Source organism: Triturus cristatus, chromosome 6 (genome assembly GCF_964204655.1).
Source record: "Triturus cristatus chromosome 6, aTriCri1.1, whole genome shotgun sequence".
Lineage (NCBI taxonomy): Eukaryota > Metazoa > Chordata > Amphibia > Caudata > Salamandridae > Triturus > Triturus cristatus.
In genome coordinates, this window is record NC_140589.1 from 243,577,978 (window position 1) to 243,593,673 (window position 15,696).

Genomic DNA, 15,696 nt, shown 5'->3' on the forward strand with positions numbered 1-15,696 from the left:
GTCAAGTACATTTCTTCAGCTGATGCCTCGTGATTTATTTGATGATTACTGTAATTTTATTTACAAGATGTACTTGTTTTATTGGAATGGTTTTTATTAACCCAATCATAAATTTTGAATTGAAAAAATTGAATTCATATTATTTGAGAAGCCTTTAATATGGATAATGTTTGAACACACCTGAGGGCATGAACCTTTACCACTTACATCCTATACTGAATCTCACAAACATTTCTGAAGACGTGTCCTTGACGGTCGGAATGAAATACTGAAGGTGAGTCAAGAATATCCTCAGGAAAAACTATTGTGCCTTTGTGGAACTAACTGCCTAGGCAGTGTGTGAGTTTAATCATTTCTTACTTCACGACTGTGACCATTCTTTCTGATACTCCATCCTTCAGTGTCACTCCATGTACTCTCATGCCAAATCTATGTAGTGTTAAAGTAAGCTTCCTGGTCTACTGCTACATCCATATTCAGCTTCTTGGTAAACATTCTGGATTAACTCGCACTCCAGATCTATGTCATGTTTTGTGATTCCTGATTCCTTTAGTACAGCATTGGTCATTGCAACAGTATTCCTGTTTAGCTGCCTTAAACTGAATTCTGAAAAAAACTGAGATCCTCTTCTTTAACACCAAGCTTATGGTGGACAACTAAACTGGGTGCTCGCCCCAGAGCACTGATGGCTAGGAACCCAAAGGTAAAATTCGATTCTAATATAACTTTTGAGTCCCAAATCAAGTGTTTATCCTCAACCTGCTTAACTACCCTTAGGTCTCTCAGAAGGAATCTCCACCTTATTCTGGAGGACTCTTGGAAAATGATTGTCCATGCCTTGGATATGGCCAAATTGGATTACACCAACAGTTATATGTGGGTTTGTGGGCCTTTGTAACCCAGTGGCTCGAAAAAATCCAGAACTCTGCTGCACGCCTTGAAGATTCCCCTGTGTTCGCCAGTGTCTCAACATCTTCACTGGCTTCCTGTCATCAAGAGGATCCAATTCAAGGCACTCACATTTGCCTTCATGGCCTTCACTCATAAAGGTTCTCTTTACCTGAGGAGAATATTCAAGTCCTACCTATAGTCCAGATCCCTGAGATGCAATAATCTCAAACTGCTCCAAGTTCATCAAATTCACAAAGCTAGAACAGGTGGAAGATACTTCACTTACCTAGCATCCAAACTGTGGAATCCATTGCCGCTCAGCTTGCATTGCAGTCCCTACTTTTTGACATCTGTCTAATGGATATTTAGACAGGAGCTCTCGCTAGCGCTGGGATGCCTCTTTGGAGGCAGCTGTGCGCTCTACAAGTGCCATGAAATTGAATTGAATTAATCATTGTTTGCCAGGTATTCTGATTCTTTAGCTGTTTACTTGAACTATCACTGTCTTGCAGCACCTCCTTGTGTTCATGTTTCCTGAGCTAGCATTCTTAGTGTATCCTTTTTTCTTGAACTTCCACTATTTCAACAATTAGCCTTTTAAAAGAGCCTGTCTTTCTTTCCTTCTTCTTGTGTGTGTTACATTCTTTCTCTTGCTTCTTTAGATACAAGTTTGGTAGAGTGGTTTGTGTACATGCTTGTTTTTTCTTAATATGCAACTCTAAATCATTGTCTATAATGGCTAGGTATTTTATTTCACCACCCTTTCTGTTACTGCCATGCGTGTTCCTGCATGATTGCCAAGATTTGTAGGCACAACTGACAATCTATGTGGTGTTCCCGGCCCTCTGGGAGCACTGTCTTCATTCTATTTGTATAACATCACCAAAGGTATCAGCTGAACAGACACTGCCTTGTACATGTATCTTACGTGTGTATATTTGAAGTCCATAGCTGTCACAGAAATTCTGGTTAAGGAACTTACTGGACTTCAATCTTACTGTGCTAAGCTTCAGAGAGCTCCAGAGGGCTTTAGACTAAAGACTGAAGCTTTATTATTAATGCCGTTATAGGTATGTTTTGCATGCCAGGTTTTTTAGTTATTCCGAACGTACAATTTAATGCCTGTCCCTTCTGAATTTTGACTTTATTACCAACATTCTCTTCAATTTTTCTACCCTGCCACCAGTCCTTGCCAGACATTTGATGCTACCAGGCTGATCCCCTGCAACAATGTTTTGACATGGCTTTAAACAGTAGGCACAGTTCATTTATCTGAAATATACATCAGATTTCCTTCAACCACCACTAAAATTAGATAGTATGTGAAGTGTAAGGGATTAATAAATTGTGTGGTTAGCACTTGATGGCAGTGCGGTGAGCTCATTGGGATATATGTTATACAAAATTACTAAAATGTGTCAATCAGATATGTATACTCTCCTGGATTTCCGTCACCTATTTTTCAATAAACCACCACCCTCCTAACTCTACACCCAGTTACACACTATATGAAACGAAAAAAAAATGTTTTTTCTGATGACTTGGCCGTGCTAAGATGAGGAACCCAATGGAACTGGATAAGATTCTTCTGTTTCCAAGATTCAATATTCAGGATTACGTGCAAACAGAAAACTAAATGTTGATCACACATTGCAGCCTAGGCACATGTGGCTGCAGTGCATACACAGCACAATGAAGTAGGACCTGTATGTTTGCACATTATTCAGGGCCTTATTAAGAGTTCTGTGATCTGGTGACCACCGTCTCGGCGGTGGCGGTTCGAAGGAGGTGATGTGTCCGCCGTATTACGAGTTGGGCAGATTGACTTTGGGAACACAGTGGCTGGACTGCCGGCCCCACCAGCACACCAACCGGGCCGCTGTCCGGGGAAGGCAGCCTCCATTGGGTAGTACAGATGTGCAACACCGCTGTCTGTATTACAAGTTGACGTCCTGACGAGTCGACTGCGGCGGTGGGACCGGGGCCTAAAGGTCAGCAGAAACAAAGGATTTGTAGTGCATACTCAACCATTTCAGGTTCTTCTAAGCAGATTTCGACATGGATCCCTTTCTCCAGGTCCCCCCTACACAGGAGCTTTTTCACTCCTAGGAACACAACCCTGTCTTTGGCGAAATACAGGTAAGTGCATTGGTACCATGTGCCCCCATTACCGGGACTGTCCACATATGGGTTGGACTCTGTCAATGGGTAGGTAGTATTTTTCCACATATATCATGCATATGTGTGCATTCGAGACATATGCAGTCGGAATGAACACACAGGCATCGATATATATGGGAATACATTGCCCACTGCTGCAAGACCGCCGCTACAACAATGCCGGCCCCTTGGGAAACTTGTAATACGGCGGTCAAAAGGCCACAGACACAGCGGTCTCCTAGCAGTCACGATCCTATGGCGGTTGGACCGCCAAACGCGTGATAAGGCCCTAAGTATGGAATTTGTTATTTCACGTAAAAAAAGCAGTCGAAGAAGATACACATTTTGGTTGGCGGGGTAACCCTTCAAATGAGCTATAAGCATCCAAAATCTAACAACTGCACACTAGTCCTGGGCAAAAGATTCCTCGGGCCCTGACCTGGTTGAGGCGGTACCAGAGGGCTATTCTCTTGTGAAGAAGGATAGAGTGGGCCGAAAGGGAGGGGGGCTTGGTATCCTTCATAGGGACCATCTGACCTGTAATATCACTCCCCTGGAGGACTTTCAGGACTCTTTTGAGGCCATTCAGTTCTCTATTTATGGACCCTGTGCCGTACCGTTTATGGGTTTTCTTATCTACAGACCCCCTGGGACCAAAACGGATTTCGGCGCTCAAGTGCTTAATATTCTAGAGTCACAGTTTGGCTGTGAGCACATTACTGTTCTTGGGGATGTAAATTTTCATTTGGAGAACTCAGAGTCAATTGAAATTTCATCCTTATTGGATATGTTCTCTGGTTGTGGGCTGAGACAGTTAGTCAAAGGTCCCACCCATCAAGCTGGGCATACGCTTGATGGGGTATTCTCCAATGATATTCGGCTGGAAACCGAGGCTCCTATCCCTCTCTCCTGGTCCGACCATTATGCGATCCCTTTGGTCTTTACAACTACCTTGAACAGTAGAAAGGGCATTGTGCCCAGTAAGATGGTATGGAGACGTAATCTTAAAAAGGTTACCAATAATCTGCTTGCCCCTAAGCTGTTGAGTCTAACGACTTCTCAGGAGGAAGATGTAAGATCTGCAGTTGACAGGATGGACAATGTCATTAAGACTGCTCTTGATGAACTGGCACCAGCTACCCTGCGTTATTCTGCTAGAAAAAGTCCCTCCGCCCCATGGTTTTCTGAACCACTGAGACTTCTTAGGCAGGGACTACGGAGACAGGAACGTCTCTGGAGGACCAGTTGGGACTTGCGTGAGAGGGAAGAGCATAAAGCTCTCCTAAAGAACTACAAGAAGGAGGTTATAAAAACTAAACAAGAGTACTTCACCTCTCTTACCATCTCTCTCTCCTCTCCGAAAGATCTTTTTAAGATTGTGGATACTCTCATCTCACTGAAGACGCCGGACCCTGTGGTTAGTTCACAGCAGCTCTGCAATGATGTTGCACAATTCTTTAATTCTAAGATTGTGGACATACATTCTTCATTAGAGCGTCAAAGGCTAACGCTATCTACCCCCCTGGGTACCTCTGTTATTTCGGCAACATTACCAGAGGAAATATCTTTAGGGGGCCTGTCTAGCTTTCCTCCCCTTTCCTTACAGGAACTTGAAGTCCTTTTGACTAAGATCAGGTCGGGGTCTCCATTAGACCCTTGCCCTTTGACACTTTTGAAACAATGTAAGGAGTGTTTTCTTCCCCCCTTACTAGACATTATAAATAGGGCAATGAGGGAAGGGATTTCCCCCCTCAATGGAAAAAAGCGGTAGTAAAACCTCTGTTAAAGAAGGCCACGCTTGACCCTGGGGTTCTTAAAAACTTCCGCCCCATCTCGCTGCTCCCAGCTCCTGCAAAGATGTTGGAAATCCATCTCAACCATCACCTTGCTGCTTTTCTGGAAACCTCTGGTCGGTTAGATCACTCGCAGCACGGTTTTAGGAGAGAACATAGTACTGAGTCTGCCCTGACTATTGTGCTTGATAACATCCGCACTAGAGTAGACAGGGGTCAGACTACTCTACTTATCCTGCTGGATCTCTCGGCTGCGTTTGACACCCTGTCTCCCTCAGTCTTAACATCTAGGCTGAGAGAGATAGGGGTTGAGGGGCCCGCACTTAGTTTGCTGGCCTCTTTTCTCAACCAGAGGGAGCAGAGAGTAAAGCTGGGGGAGTTTTTGTCTCCATCCCATCCTGTGATATGTGGGGTTCCTCAGGGGTCGGCTTTAAGTCCGACCCTTTTTAACATCTATATGACCCCACTTGCCAGGCTTATTAGATCGTATGGGATGGAGACAATCTCCTATGCCGACGACACACAGATTCTTCTGTCTTTCGCCCAACCCGACACTCTTGTGGCTTCCAATCTTAGAAATTGCATGGAAGCCATTGCTCAATGGATGACCTGTAATTCCTTGAAGCTCAACGGCGAAAAGACAGAGATTCTGGTGTTCGGAGGAAAGGAGGATTTCTGGTCGGCTGAGTGGTGGCCGACCTCGCTGGGGCTGTGCCCGACCCCTACGACCCTGGCTAGAAACTTAGGAGTCATGATTGACCCGACCTTGGGGATGGACCAACAAGTTAGGAGAACCATCTCCACTTGCTGGGGCCTAATAAATATTCTACGGAGGATTAGACATTATCTGTCTCCTCAAGCTAGAAAACAGATCGTCTTGGCAATGATAGGCTCCAGATTGGACTATTGTAATGCCCTTTATTTAGGCATTAACAAGGGCCTGCTAACACGACCACAAATGGTGCAGAATGCTGCGGCCAGGTTTGTTTTGGATTTGCCCAAACGGGCTTCGGCCCAAGCTGCCAGAAGGTCCTTGCATTGGCTCCCAATTGAGGCAAGGATTACTTTTAAATCCCTGAGCTTGACATATGGGGCTCTGGCCTCCAATAGGGCTGGAGGCTTGAGGGACTTGCTGACCCCCTATACACCCTCTAGAAATCTCCGCTCTGCCAACAAACTTCTGCTATCTGTTCCCCGAGTCCGTAAAGCCAAATGGGGGGGGCAGAGCTTTTTCATCTTTAGCCCCCAGGCTGTGGAATATGCTGCCAGTGGAAATAAAATCTCTTCCCTCCATGCAAGCCTTTAGGAAGGCTTTTAAAACGTGGCTATTTGCCAGGGCCTACCCCTAGTTCTGATCAGCCTACTTCTGAACTTTTTTTGGTTAGGCGCCTTGATGCCTTCGGGCTTAGTAGCGCAATGACAAATTTTATTTCATTCATTCATTCATTAGTCTTTACTCATCAACATGTCTCTTGCACACGTCTACAGCCTGAGCTGTGTACTTCGCTTTCTTTGATAAGAAAAGAGAGAGGGACCCCTTACAACAAACCAGGGGAATAGGGTGCTACTTAACAGTAGAGAAATTATCCCTTGGCTGAGAGTTCAATGTGATCGCTTCGTGCAATGCTCGCGTACACATCAAACAAGATTTCTCGTCATGTCACCCCTACATTAAACCATCTCACCACAACTCCTGAAGCCCATATGATAGAGTCTGATAATTATATAAACAACAAAAATGTATCAAGAATAAAAATATTTTATTTCATTTAAAATATCCCAAAAATCACTATATCATAAAAACCCATGCATATCACAAAAATACAAATGTGAAATTCATATACATATAACATTAGTTGCCACAACACAAATACCAGAGAGAAACACAAAAGACAATACACTTTGTCATAGATAGCACATCTAAAAGGACCTCCCGATTTTAACAGGTGACAACGGGAGAATCCAATTATTAAATAAGAGTAAGGAGAAATGCCCCGATAAGGAGGGAATTAAGCCAGTCATGTAATATTCTGGTATTTTTTCTTTTAAATAGATGTGGGGACCCGAGGGCCGATACTATGGTGCACACCTAGATACCGATGGCGCAATAAAATCCAAATGCAATAAGGTAACTCCAAATAGAATCCGTATAGAATGTGACCGCTTTTCACTTTTGAGGTAGCATAGCAGCATTAATGTGAACCCACTTCCAGACCCCAAAGAAACCGATTAAAATTGAGGGTGGGGTAGATACAAGGTTGAGCCCATATCATAGTGACTGGAATATATGTGCCTCTAGGTAAGGCCAACAAAGAGACTCCACAAGGAGTATACTCTTAGTGCCTAAATGGGGTCTGCAGAGCTATAAGGAAAGTGGTGGGGGCATAATGATATACGACTATGTGGCTCGAAATTACTTGTAAAAAAACAATGAAAAATATGGGTTTTGTAGGGAAGGTCGAATAAAATTGCTCAAATTCTAGAGAGTATGTTTTATCGAGGTCCCCTTGTGTTTAATGTGTTATGAAACTAAAAATGTGGTTTAAATAATATGAAATAGTGATTTTTAAATGTAGTGTAACTAGAATTTTGTTTTCCATTGTGGTAAGAGTTTTAATATACATAAATATATATTTTTCATCTCATACAGGAGTTGTTTTATGGTAACCATTCAGTGCCAATAAGAGAGAGTCAAATTTTGTCTTGAAAAAGATGGAAAAATAATTAAGCCATCGAAACGCGTCAATGCTGTTGTTGCATAATCTGTGGAACAAGCTTGTCCTGCAGACATAACATAATACAGTATATCCAGGACAAGCTAGAGAAGTGTTCCTTTTAGATGTGCTATCTATGACAAAGTGTATTGTCTTTTGTGTTTCTCTCTGGTATTTGTGTTGTAGCAACTAATGTTATATGTATATGAATTTCACATTTGTATTTTTGTGATATGTATGGGTTTTTATGATGTAGTGATTTATGGGATATTTTAAATGAAATAAAATATTTTTATTCTTGATACATTTTTGTTGTTTATGTAATTATCAGACTATCATATGGGCTTCAGGAGTTGTGGTGAGATGGTTTAATGTAGGGGTGACATGACAAGAAATCTTGTTTGATGTGTACGCGAGCATTGCACGAAGCGATCACATTGAACTCTCAGCCAAGGGATAATTTCTCTACTGTACTTCGCTTTCTTTGACAAACTCATTACCTTTGTAGACTGAATTCCTTTGCTAGGACAGCAGTTGACTGCATGGTACAACCACAACATTCATAAATGTATAAAAGCAAGATTCTCAATTAATTACGGCCTGCTTTTTAAAAACAATTGTTTTGATGGACCTATCTTAGCCTAAGAGCCACAAGCACAAAAGTAACCTAACTGCTGCATGCTAAACATACATTTATTAATTCAACTAGTTTCGATCCATACAGGAATATGGAGTATGGGAACAGATGCAATGAAAAAATAACCTGTGAAGAGTAACACCATTGGCATCTAAGTAATATTAACCTGGGAATGGAAAACAAAAATGCAATGATTACATCATAAATCGTATGAGAGCTGTAGTCTTGGTTGCAGCCTCAATATGTAGAAGGTCCAGCTTCTGCCTTACCTGTTCATTGCTACAGGACTCTGGTAGCCCATCCATGAGAATGTGCAGGGTAAGTCTGTAATCACAGGAATCTCCAGACAAATGCTTCCTCTCCAACCACACACTAACTTGTACAATACTAAATCAATCAATCATATTTATTTCGCAGTCACTACCGCTTAAAACCAAACAGAATCACAGAATAAAATAAAACATGTCATATTTCATTTAAAAGAATGAATACAAATAATAAAAAAAAATACAGTAAAAAAAATCCCAATTAGGTAAGTGAGTATCCAGAAGAGGCAAACATTTTTAAAACACTAAAATATAAGCAATGCCCAAAGGGTCCTATAGCTGTTATGGTTTGCCTTGATTTAAATTTCAAAATTCTTTATAATGGCAAGCCTAATCGTCTCCTGGCAAGCCATACGCAATGCAAATATCGACTGAAGGCAAACACATTTGGCTGCGAAGTTTCATATTGCAGTATCCTTAGAATGGTGAAATATGGTTGGGAGCCAAGACAGAGACAAATTGGGCATGGTATGCTGTGCAGAAGAATTACAAATGTTCAATATTCCCTACTTCACACCATTTACAGTGGACAATACGCATTAAAGGATGACGTATTAGACCAACTAGATGTAAATGTTTTAATGCATAGTGTACCATACAGACACCTCATTTAGATTGTCTTCGCTAGAGGTGGATACATGTAATGTAAAATCATCTACAAATGCCTGAAAACATAAGGAGAATGTGTTCAGGATACTGAGCTGTGAGACTCCCTGCTTGCTGAGGTGTTCAATTATATCTGAACCATTCTATATAGTCCCAATAAAGTATTTTAACATTTGTCTTAGCAGATGTAGTTATGACGTCAGATCTGTCCACCAGTTTTCCAATCCTAGCTTAATTAGCCATGAATGTACATGGCGAAGCAAGGGTATGGGGTTATGCATCCAGAGTTTCAGTATTTCAACCAACGATGTCCTATAAGAGGCTAATTCATCAATGATCCATATGCGTTTCCAATGTAGAAGAGGTCGAAGAGCTAGCAAGTGCTCAATTCTAAGTAGACCAATATTAACAGTGGTATTAATTGAGTCCTTTTTGGGATATTAAAAAGATTTCCATCAAAAAGAATTCTGCTGCGGCCAATGCTGATGAATTTACAATGTCCCAAGTCTCTGTTCCAATAGTCCTGTTGATTGGGCATCAGCTCTGTAAATCTCCGAGGCTATGGATACAGATCTAGTGGTTCTTGCAAAATGGTCATTTAAAAGAGTGCCTGCCCTCTGCTGAAGAATGGATCTACTCTTCCCCATCTGTGGTCCCCATGATGATTTGCTATCTATCCTTGTACCGAAGTAGTGAGAACTCACTATCCACCTTCTCTAAAGAGCCTAGGCCGATTTTAACCTTGAAGGTTCTATGAGGGTTCAGAGTCATGTATTTTGCTTTTAAGATGTTAATTTCCAGGCTCTTATAATCACAGTATTTTGTACATTTAGCTAAAAGGTCTTGCGAGCCCCTAGGCGTTCTAGATAAGAGAAGTGTGTCATCTGCAAAAAACAATGCTGATATAATCAAATTGTTAAGTTTAGGGGAATCATGTATACAGTACAGCAAGATGGTAAAAGCATCATGTATGTAGAGGGAAAATAGAGTAGGGGCAAGGACACAACCTTGACTTACCCCTCTTTTCACTGGCATGTGCTAATATAACTTTCCCTGCATGCCTCAGCGCACCTGAACATAATTATTCTCATGAAATCTAACAATAACTGACAACAATAAGTCAGGCAGGCCTACTGACTTAAGAGATTTCCACAGTAGATGTCTTGGTACAAAGTCAGAACTGACCCTAAGTCAACACATGCAATAGACAAATGATCCTTTAAACAACATATTGCCAGCAAGAAAGTGAAAAATAAAAAAAATTATCAGTTGTACCAACGTTAGCCCAATATCCTTCTTGGAAAGGAAATACATTATTATTGTCTAAAATCCACTGCTCTAGTTTGTTTAAAATCTGCCTAGCAAAGATCTTTTGGAGGATATCCACTAAACGTTTTGATCTGTAATTCCTCGGTGAGGGTCTGTGTCCCTTTTTAATTTTGCCCCACAAATAATCGCATTCGACAATAGGAGTCCACATATGAGGTTCAAGCCTATAAAGATCTCCAGGAATCTTGTCAGGACTGGGGCTTTACCTGAGTTTAGTGAATCTGTGGTGGCCTGGGTATCAGCAATAGAACAAAAAAGGTACATCGTAGGCTTAGTCTCCATGGGGCCAGACAGAGTAAATGGGTGAGTGATTGGCAGACCCTCTGGCGCAAGTATAATTGAGTTGAGACTCAAAACAGGAGACCCATGCGGTTGGTTGGATTGAATGATCAGTGATCTGGGTACCCTGTCTACTACTATGTGCACTTACATGCCAAAAGAAATATTTATCTTTAAACTTTATAGACTCAAGAAGATCGGTCCAGACTGCCTCATCCCATTCCCTTTTGCTTGTTTTGAGAGTATGTCTGTGATCTAATCTAGCATTTATATTCGTAGAATGGACACAAGATTTAATAGCTTGAATAAGGAAGGTTCTCGTTAGCCGGATGTCCGGTTCAGGCATGGTGTGAATCCTAGTTGCCTATCAAAATGTATCTTCAATGTTTTTTTATAAAGGTGACTATATACCATAGAAACGAAATGTCACAGCTCAGCGCCATTGCTGGGAGCAAGAGTTCTATCAATTATTCAGTTTGCTTTGAATCTGCACATCATACATAATCACCTTTCGTACCTTACTTTATGGGCCCTGCTGCCCTCATTTCCATCCATGACCCTCTGCTTTACATTTTGAGGTCTCTTTACCTGGCTATCACAGATTCAATAAAGGATAATGACAGAGAAAATGAAATATTGAGATTGCCAGTTTAAGATAATTCCGAGACACCTTTGCAATTAACATGCCATCTAGCTCGGAGAAAACATATTTTTGTAATATCATACATAGATTTCTCACTCTTGACTCACTCTTTACTGGCTGAGGAAAATGGTCCATGGTAGTTTGTCAGATTACTTGGACCTTGAACAAAATTCTCTCACATCAGTCACACATATTTCGACACTTTGATCATTCGCCTCCAAGGTTTGTCATATTGCACGCAAACCCGGTAGCATATATCTGTATAATGCATGGAAGGTAATGAGAAAGGTGGTGTGGATCAACCATAAATTTTCAGAACAGACCTTAATCATGTTGAACCCTAAAATGAGAAGTTCTTAAATGAGTTTATGGTAATAGAAGCTGACACCTTCAGATATAAAAATACTCTTTCTAAAAAGCACTCTACAAAAGGTGGCCATTTAGTACATTTGGTCACTATCAATCTATATTGTCCATGAGCACAAAGTGTGGTCTTTTTAATCTTTCACAGTCTTGCCTTAAGGTGAGAAGTATTAATATGGCAACATCATTCATAAGTAATGAAACAATGAAGAGGCCTTTCACCTCATGCCATACAGACTGAAGTGGAGCTATACCAAAGGTCAACAAGCTGGAGGGACAGTAGACAAGGAGAACAACAAAATACCGCACGATTACTATTTCCAATGGAAAAATAATTCTGATCGCGCCCACAATGCTCTTTGGAGAAGTAATAATTGTTTTCCCATCAACAAGATATCACACATCACAACAGATGCAAAACAATTAAGGCCATTTAATGGAATATGATATCAATGTGAATCCCCAGTCCAGCCACGACAACAACCTGAAATTAAAAGAAATGAATTGGGTTAGATTGCACATATCAGTGCACAACTGAAAAGCAAGCAAACATGGATCCTCCTCGTCTCAATGCGAGTGCAGTCCAGGCGCACGCTGTGAGAAAAACACTGCAAAGCAAAAATGTAGCTCAGTTAATTTGCTATATATGGAAGAAAAAATTGTTATTGTGTTTCGCCTTTGCTACCTCGGGATGATAATTGTAAGAATGTTGTCAAACGATTTCCCCGTGTGCACATGAGGTAGGAAAATTGAAAATGTTGTGTTTTGAGAAACCAAAGGCTTAGTCATGCACGCCTAAGAAACTAAATGTCTCTATGCAGGAGAGGCGCTAAATAAGAGAGACAGTGGGGGTAAAGATGTGCTTCTAAGATCTATTTTTGGGACATTTAGCACAACAGATTCATGTTCAAGATGAGATGCCTTCTAGTGTATCTAAAATTCTGTATTTGTTATATGCAGAGGCATTATGATTCACAACATCACAAAAATTGATTAGTGCATTGTAAGATTAAATGAGTGCAAATGTGTTGCACACAAGGCTGTGTTTGTGAGCATGTAGTCAATAGAATGGGTTGCATATTAGATATGAGGACAGAATCCTATACATTTAAGACAACATCCAGGACTGCCTCTAAACTCATTGTAATGAGCTTTAGAGGCCAGGTCACTTAACCCCTCATCATAGATAATGAAATGGGACAGAGGGTACTTGTGAACTGGACGTATTGCACTTTATCGGGATCGGACAGGGATAGGATGGAATTGATCACAGATCGGGGTTGGGAGACACAGTCAAAAGAGGGGGGACGGGGGAGAATGGCTACTGGCTCTGGGCAGGATATGCAATCTTCATGCACCTGCAAGAGAGAGGGGGGGAAGGAGAAGAAAGCGACACAAATGCGCCCTACAAAAGAACAGAGCAGATCACAGCTGGAAGGAAGGCAAACCTTTTAATCAGGTCCTTGAAATACAAGCTGCAGGAAGCTAGAACATTTTGGTGGACTTCAAACTCTTTGCCTTCAACAATAATTTTCAGGTCTGTAAACTCTCTCGCTCTGCGCTGCTGGTTCAACTCCTTCAACATTTCTGCAGAACAGAGAAGACAGACATTGCCAGGGTTCCAATTAAGAGCTTTCGTCAATTAGAGAATCAGGAGAAAAAATAACTTGCGATTTTATTTTGACGAGTGGCTCAACAGTGACAGTAAGAGTGGTAAGACAGAGTAAAAAAGCATAGGAAGGAACAAGTACGCTTTAACAATGAAAAACGAAAACAAGAAGGAAAGAAAGAAAAAATAGTGAAGTAAAAAAATAAGCACAAAACAATCCTAAAATAGGGAGGGGAACAAAATAACAATTTCAGCATTGACAAATCAGGAACATAAAATATATTGTCGCAGAAAGGTTAGCAAGAACTGCGGCGAATCGTTGCTGCTAGATGGGAATGCTCATTGAATATGTTACACTGACAGTACAGAAAAGCATGGCATGGGCACAGTGTAAATGGAGGCGGTTCACACAGACAACCTCACACCTGCAGTAACACGTCATTGGTGTGTTCATAGGATTTTGTGAACAGCCATTGTAAACACAGAAGGGAGCACGAAAATGATGGGTGGTTGTTTGTATTCAGCCTGCGATGAATTCTTAAAGGCATGCAAAGATTCTAAGGTAGACAAAAGAATTAAGACGACAAAGCGACCATAAAGCGAACAGACAGCGAGGTGCTGCAGCTCCTACCAACCCTCTCAGCTGGAGGTCCTCTGTGTGGCTCATACATTCAGGTGTTCTAGTTGCATTTACCAAGCGAACTGTCAGGAATATTGGGGTCTGTCACTTCCCACAAGGGACCGAATAATAAAACATAACCTTGGGGAATATTTTCAACCACCAGCATGAACCTACCTGCTGCACTGACGCCTGTCACCGCACTGTGCATTCAGGGCAGCAAAGAACATCGTGACACATGAAACAGGCCCTCCTGCAAAGAAAACAACCAAGCAGCCAAAGAGAAGTGCTCGCTATAAAACTCTAAGATGCAAGTGCAGAAGGTAGTATCGCAGGCTGGACTCGGAGCTTGGAACACCTACTGTTTCTCTGTTTTTGAGTGAGGGAGGGTGGGAGTGTTGGGGCTTATGGGATTGTCTGTTTTGCTGTTTTTTTGTTTGCAATAGGTCAAGTTCTTCTGCAAGTGCTGATAAGAGCAACCATTGTTTACCATGCAGGTATGAGTGCTCACAGATTGTTATGTAGGTCACCGTTTCAAATCACCCAGGGCCAACTGAGCCTTTCATCCTTCAGTAAGCAATTAAACGTGCACATTTGAGTTGGGTGATATTGACATCTGTTATTGAAGTCCCAAAAGTTCAGTTTGTTTGCTGTATAATTAGTCACCACTGTTTAGCATAATATAAATATCTTAAGCGAATATAGAACAAGCAAAGACATAATAAAGTGGCAGTTGAGAAAAACAAAACCACAGACCCCCTTGGGAGCCTCAATTAAACCATAAGATCAATTCTGAGAAGCTTTCAATTCATCCAGGAGGAAAGTGTCCATACCGAGCTTTGTATTTATTGGAAGTGTGCAATTTGTTCTTGAATGCTGTTCTCGGACACAAATATAACTTTTAGGTTTACCAGGTCCATGTGAGAATAGCTCATCCATTCCACTTATTTTCTTTGAATTCTGGGGCTTGAAATCAATGATCAGTTAAACAGCACTACAAATCCCAGCATGCACCAAGAAAACCTGGGCTTGATGAGGTACTCATGCATGGAAGAAGGAACCTTGATACACACAAATTAAAATCATTGTCCCTGTTACCAGGCAGGTCGCTCCCCTCACTGCCACGCAGCCCCCTGTGTGACCTGAGCCCCGCCCTGTGCTGCTGCCACTCGTTATTGGTTTGTGTCTCCTGCCTGCATTTTTGCTGTAACTACTATTGTGCTTCCTCTGTTTTCTCTTCCTATTTTCCACCCATGTGCCCCCTTGCCCCTTTGTGCTGCTGCCACTCGTTTTTGGTTTGTGTCTACTGCCTGCATTTTGCCATAACTATTACTGTGCTCCCTCTGTTTTTCTCTACCTGTTTTTCACCCTTGTGCCCCCTCTTTTTTCTCGTGCCCCCATTTCCCTTGTGTCCCCTTGCCTTCTGTGACCCCCGCCCGCTCCCCCTTGAGGACTCCCGCCCCTGCGGCCCCGCCCCCCTCCAAGCCCATTCGCCACCCCGCTCCTGCCTCCCAGCTGCTCCTCCCTCCCACAGCCCCTCATATGGAGGCCGTGCACAGGACGCGCTGCTGGCGTGCCGCAGAAATGCCTAAGGCAAGCCCGTCTGCGCCCGTCCGCGCCTGGACCGCGCCAGGACCCCTGCCCCCCGCGAATGCCACGACGCCCGCCTCCGCTACGACTCCAGCACCCTCCACGCACTCAACGCCGGACGATCACGCACCTGCTGC

The 15,696-nt window shown here is 42.2% G+C and overlaps 1 protein-coding gene across 2 annotated transcripts in view; it reads right to left on the reverse strand.

Moving 5' to 3' along the window:
• Nucleotides 1-15,696, reverse strand: part of KLHL29 (kelch like family member 29) — a 1,101,789-nt gene that overhangs the window by 239,170 nt on the left and 846,923 nt on the right. For both annotated transcript variants that reach the window (XM_085610611.1, XM_085610612.1), the window contains exon 7: nucleotides 13,190-13,328. In XM_085610611.1, the coding sequence (XP_085466737.1) occupies nucleotides 13,190-13,328 (139 nt within the window). The remainder of the gene's footprint in view (nucleotides 1-13,189; nucleotides 13,329-15,696) is intronic.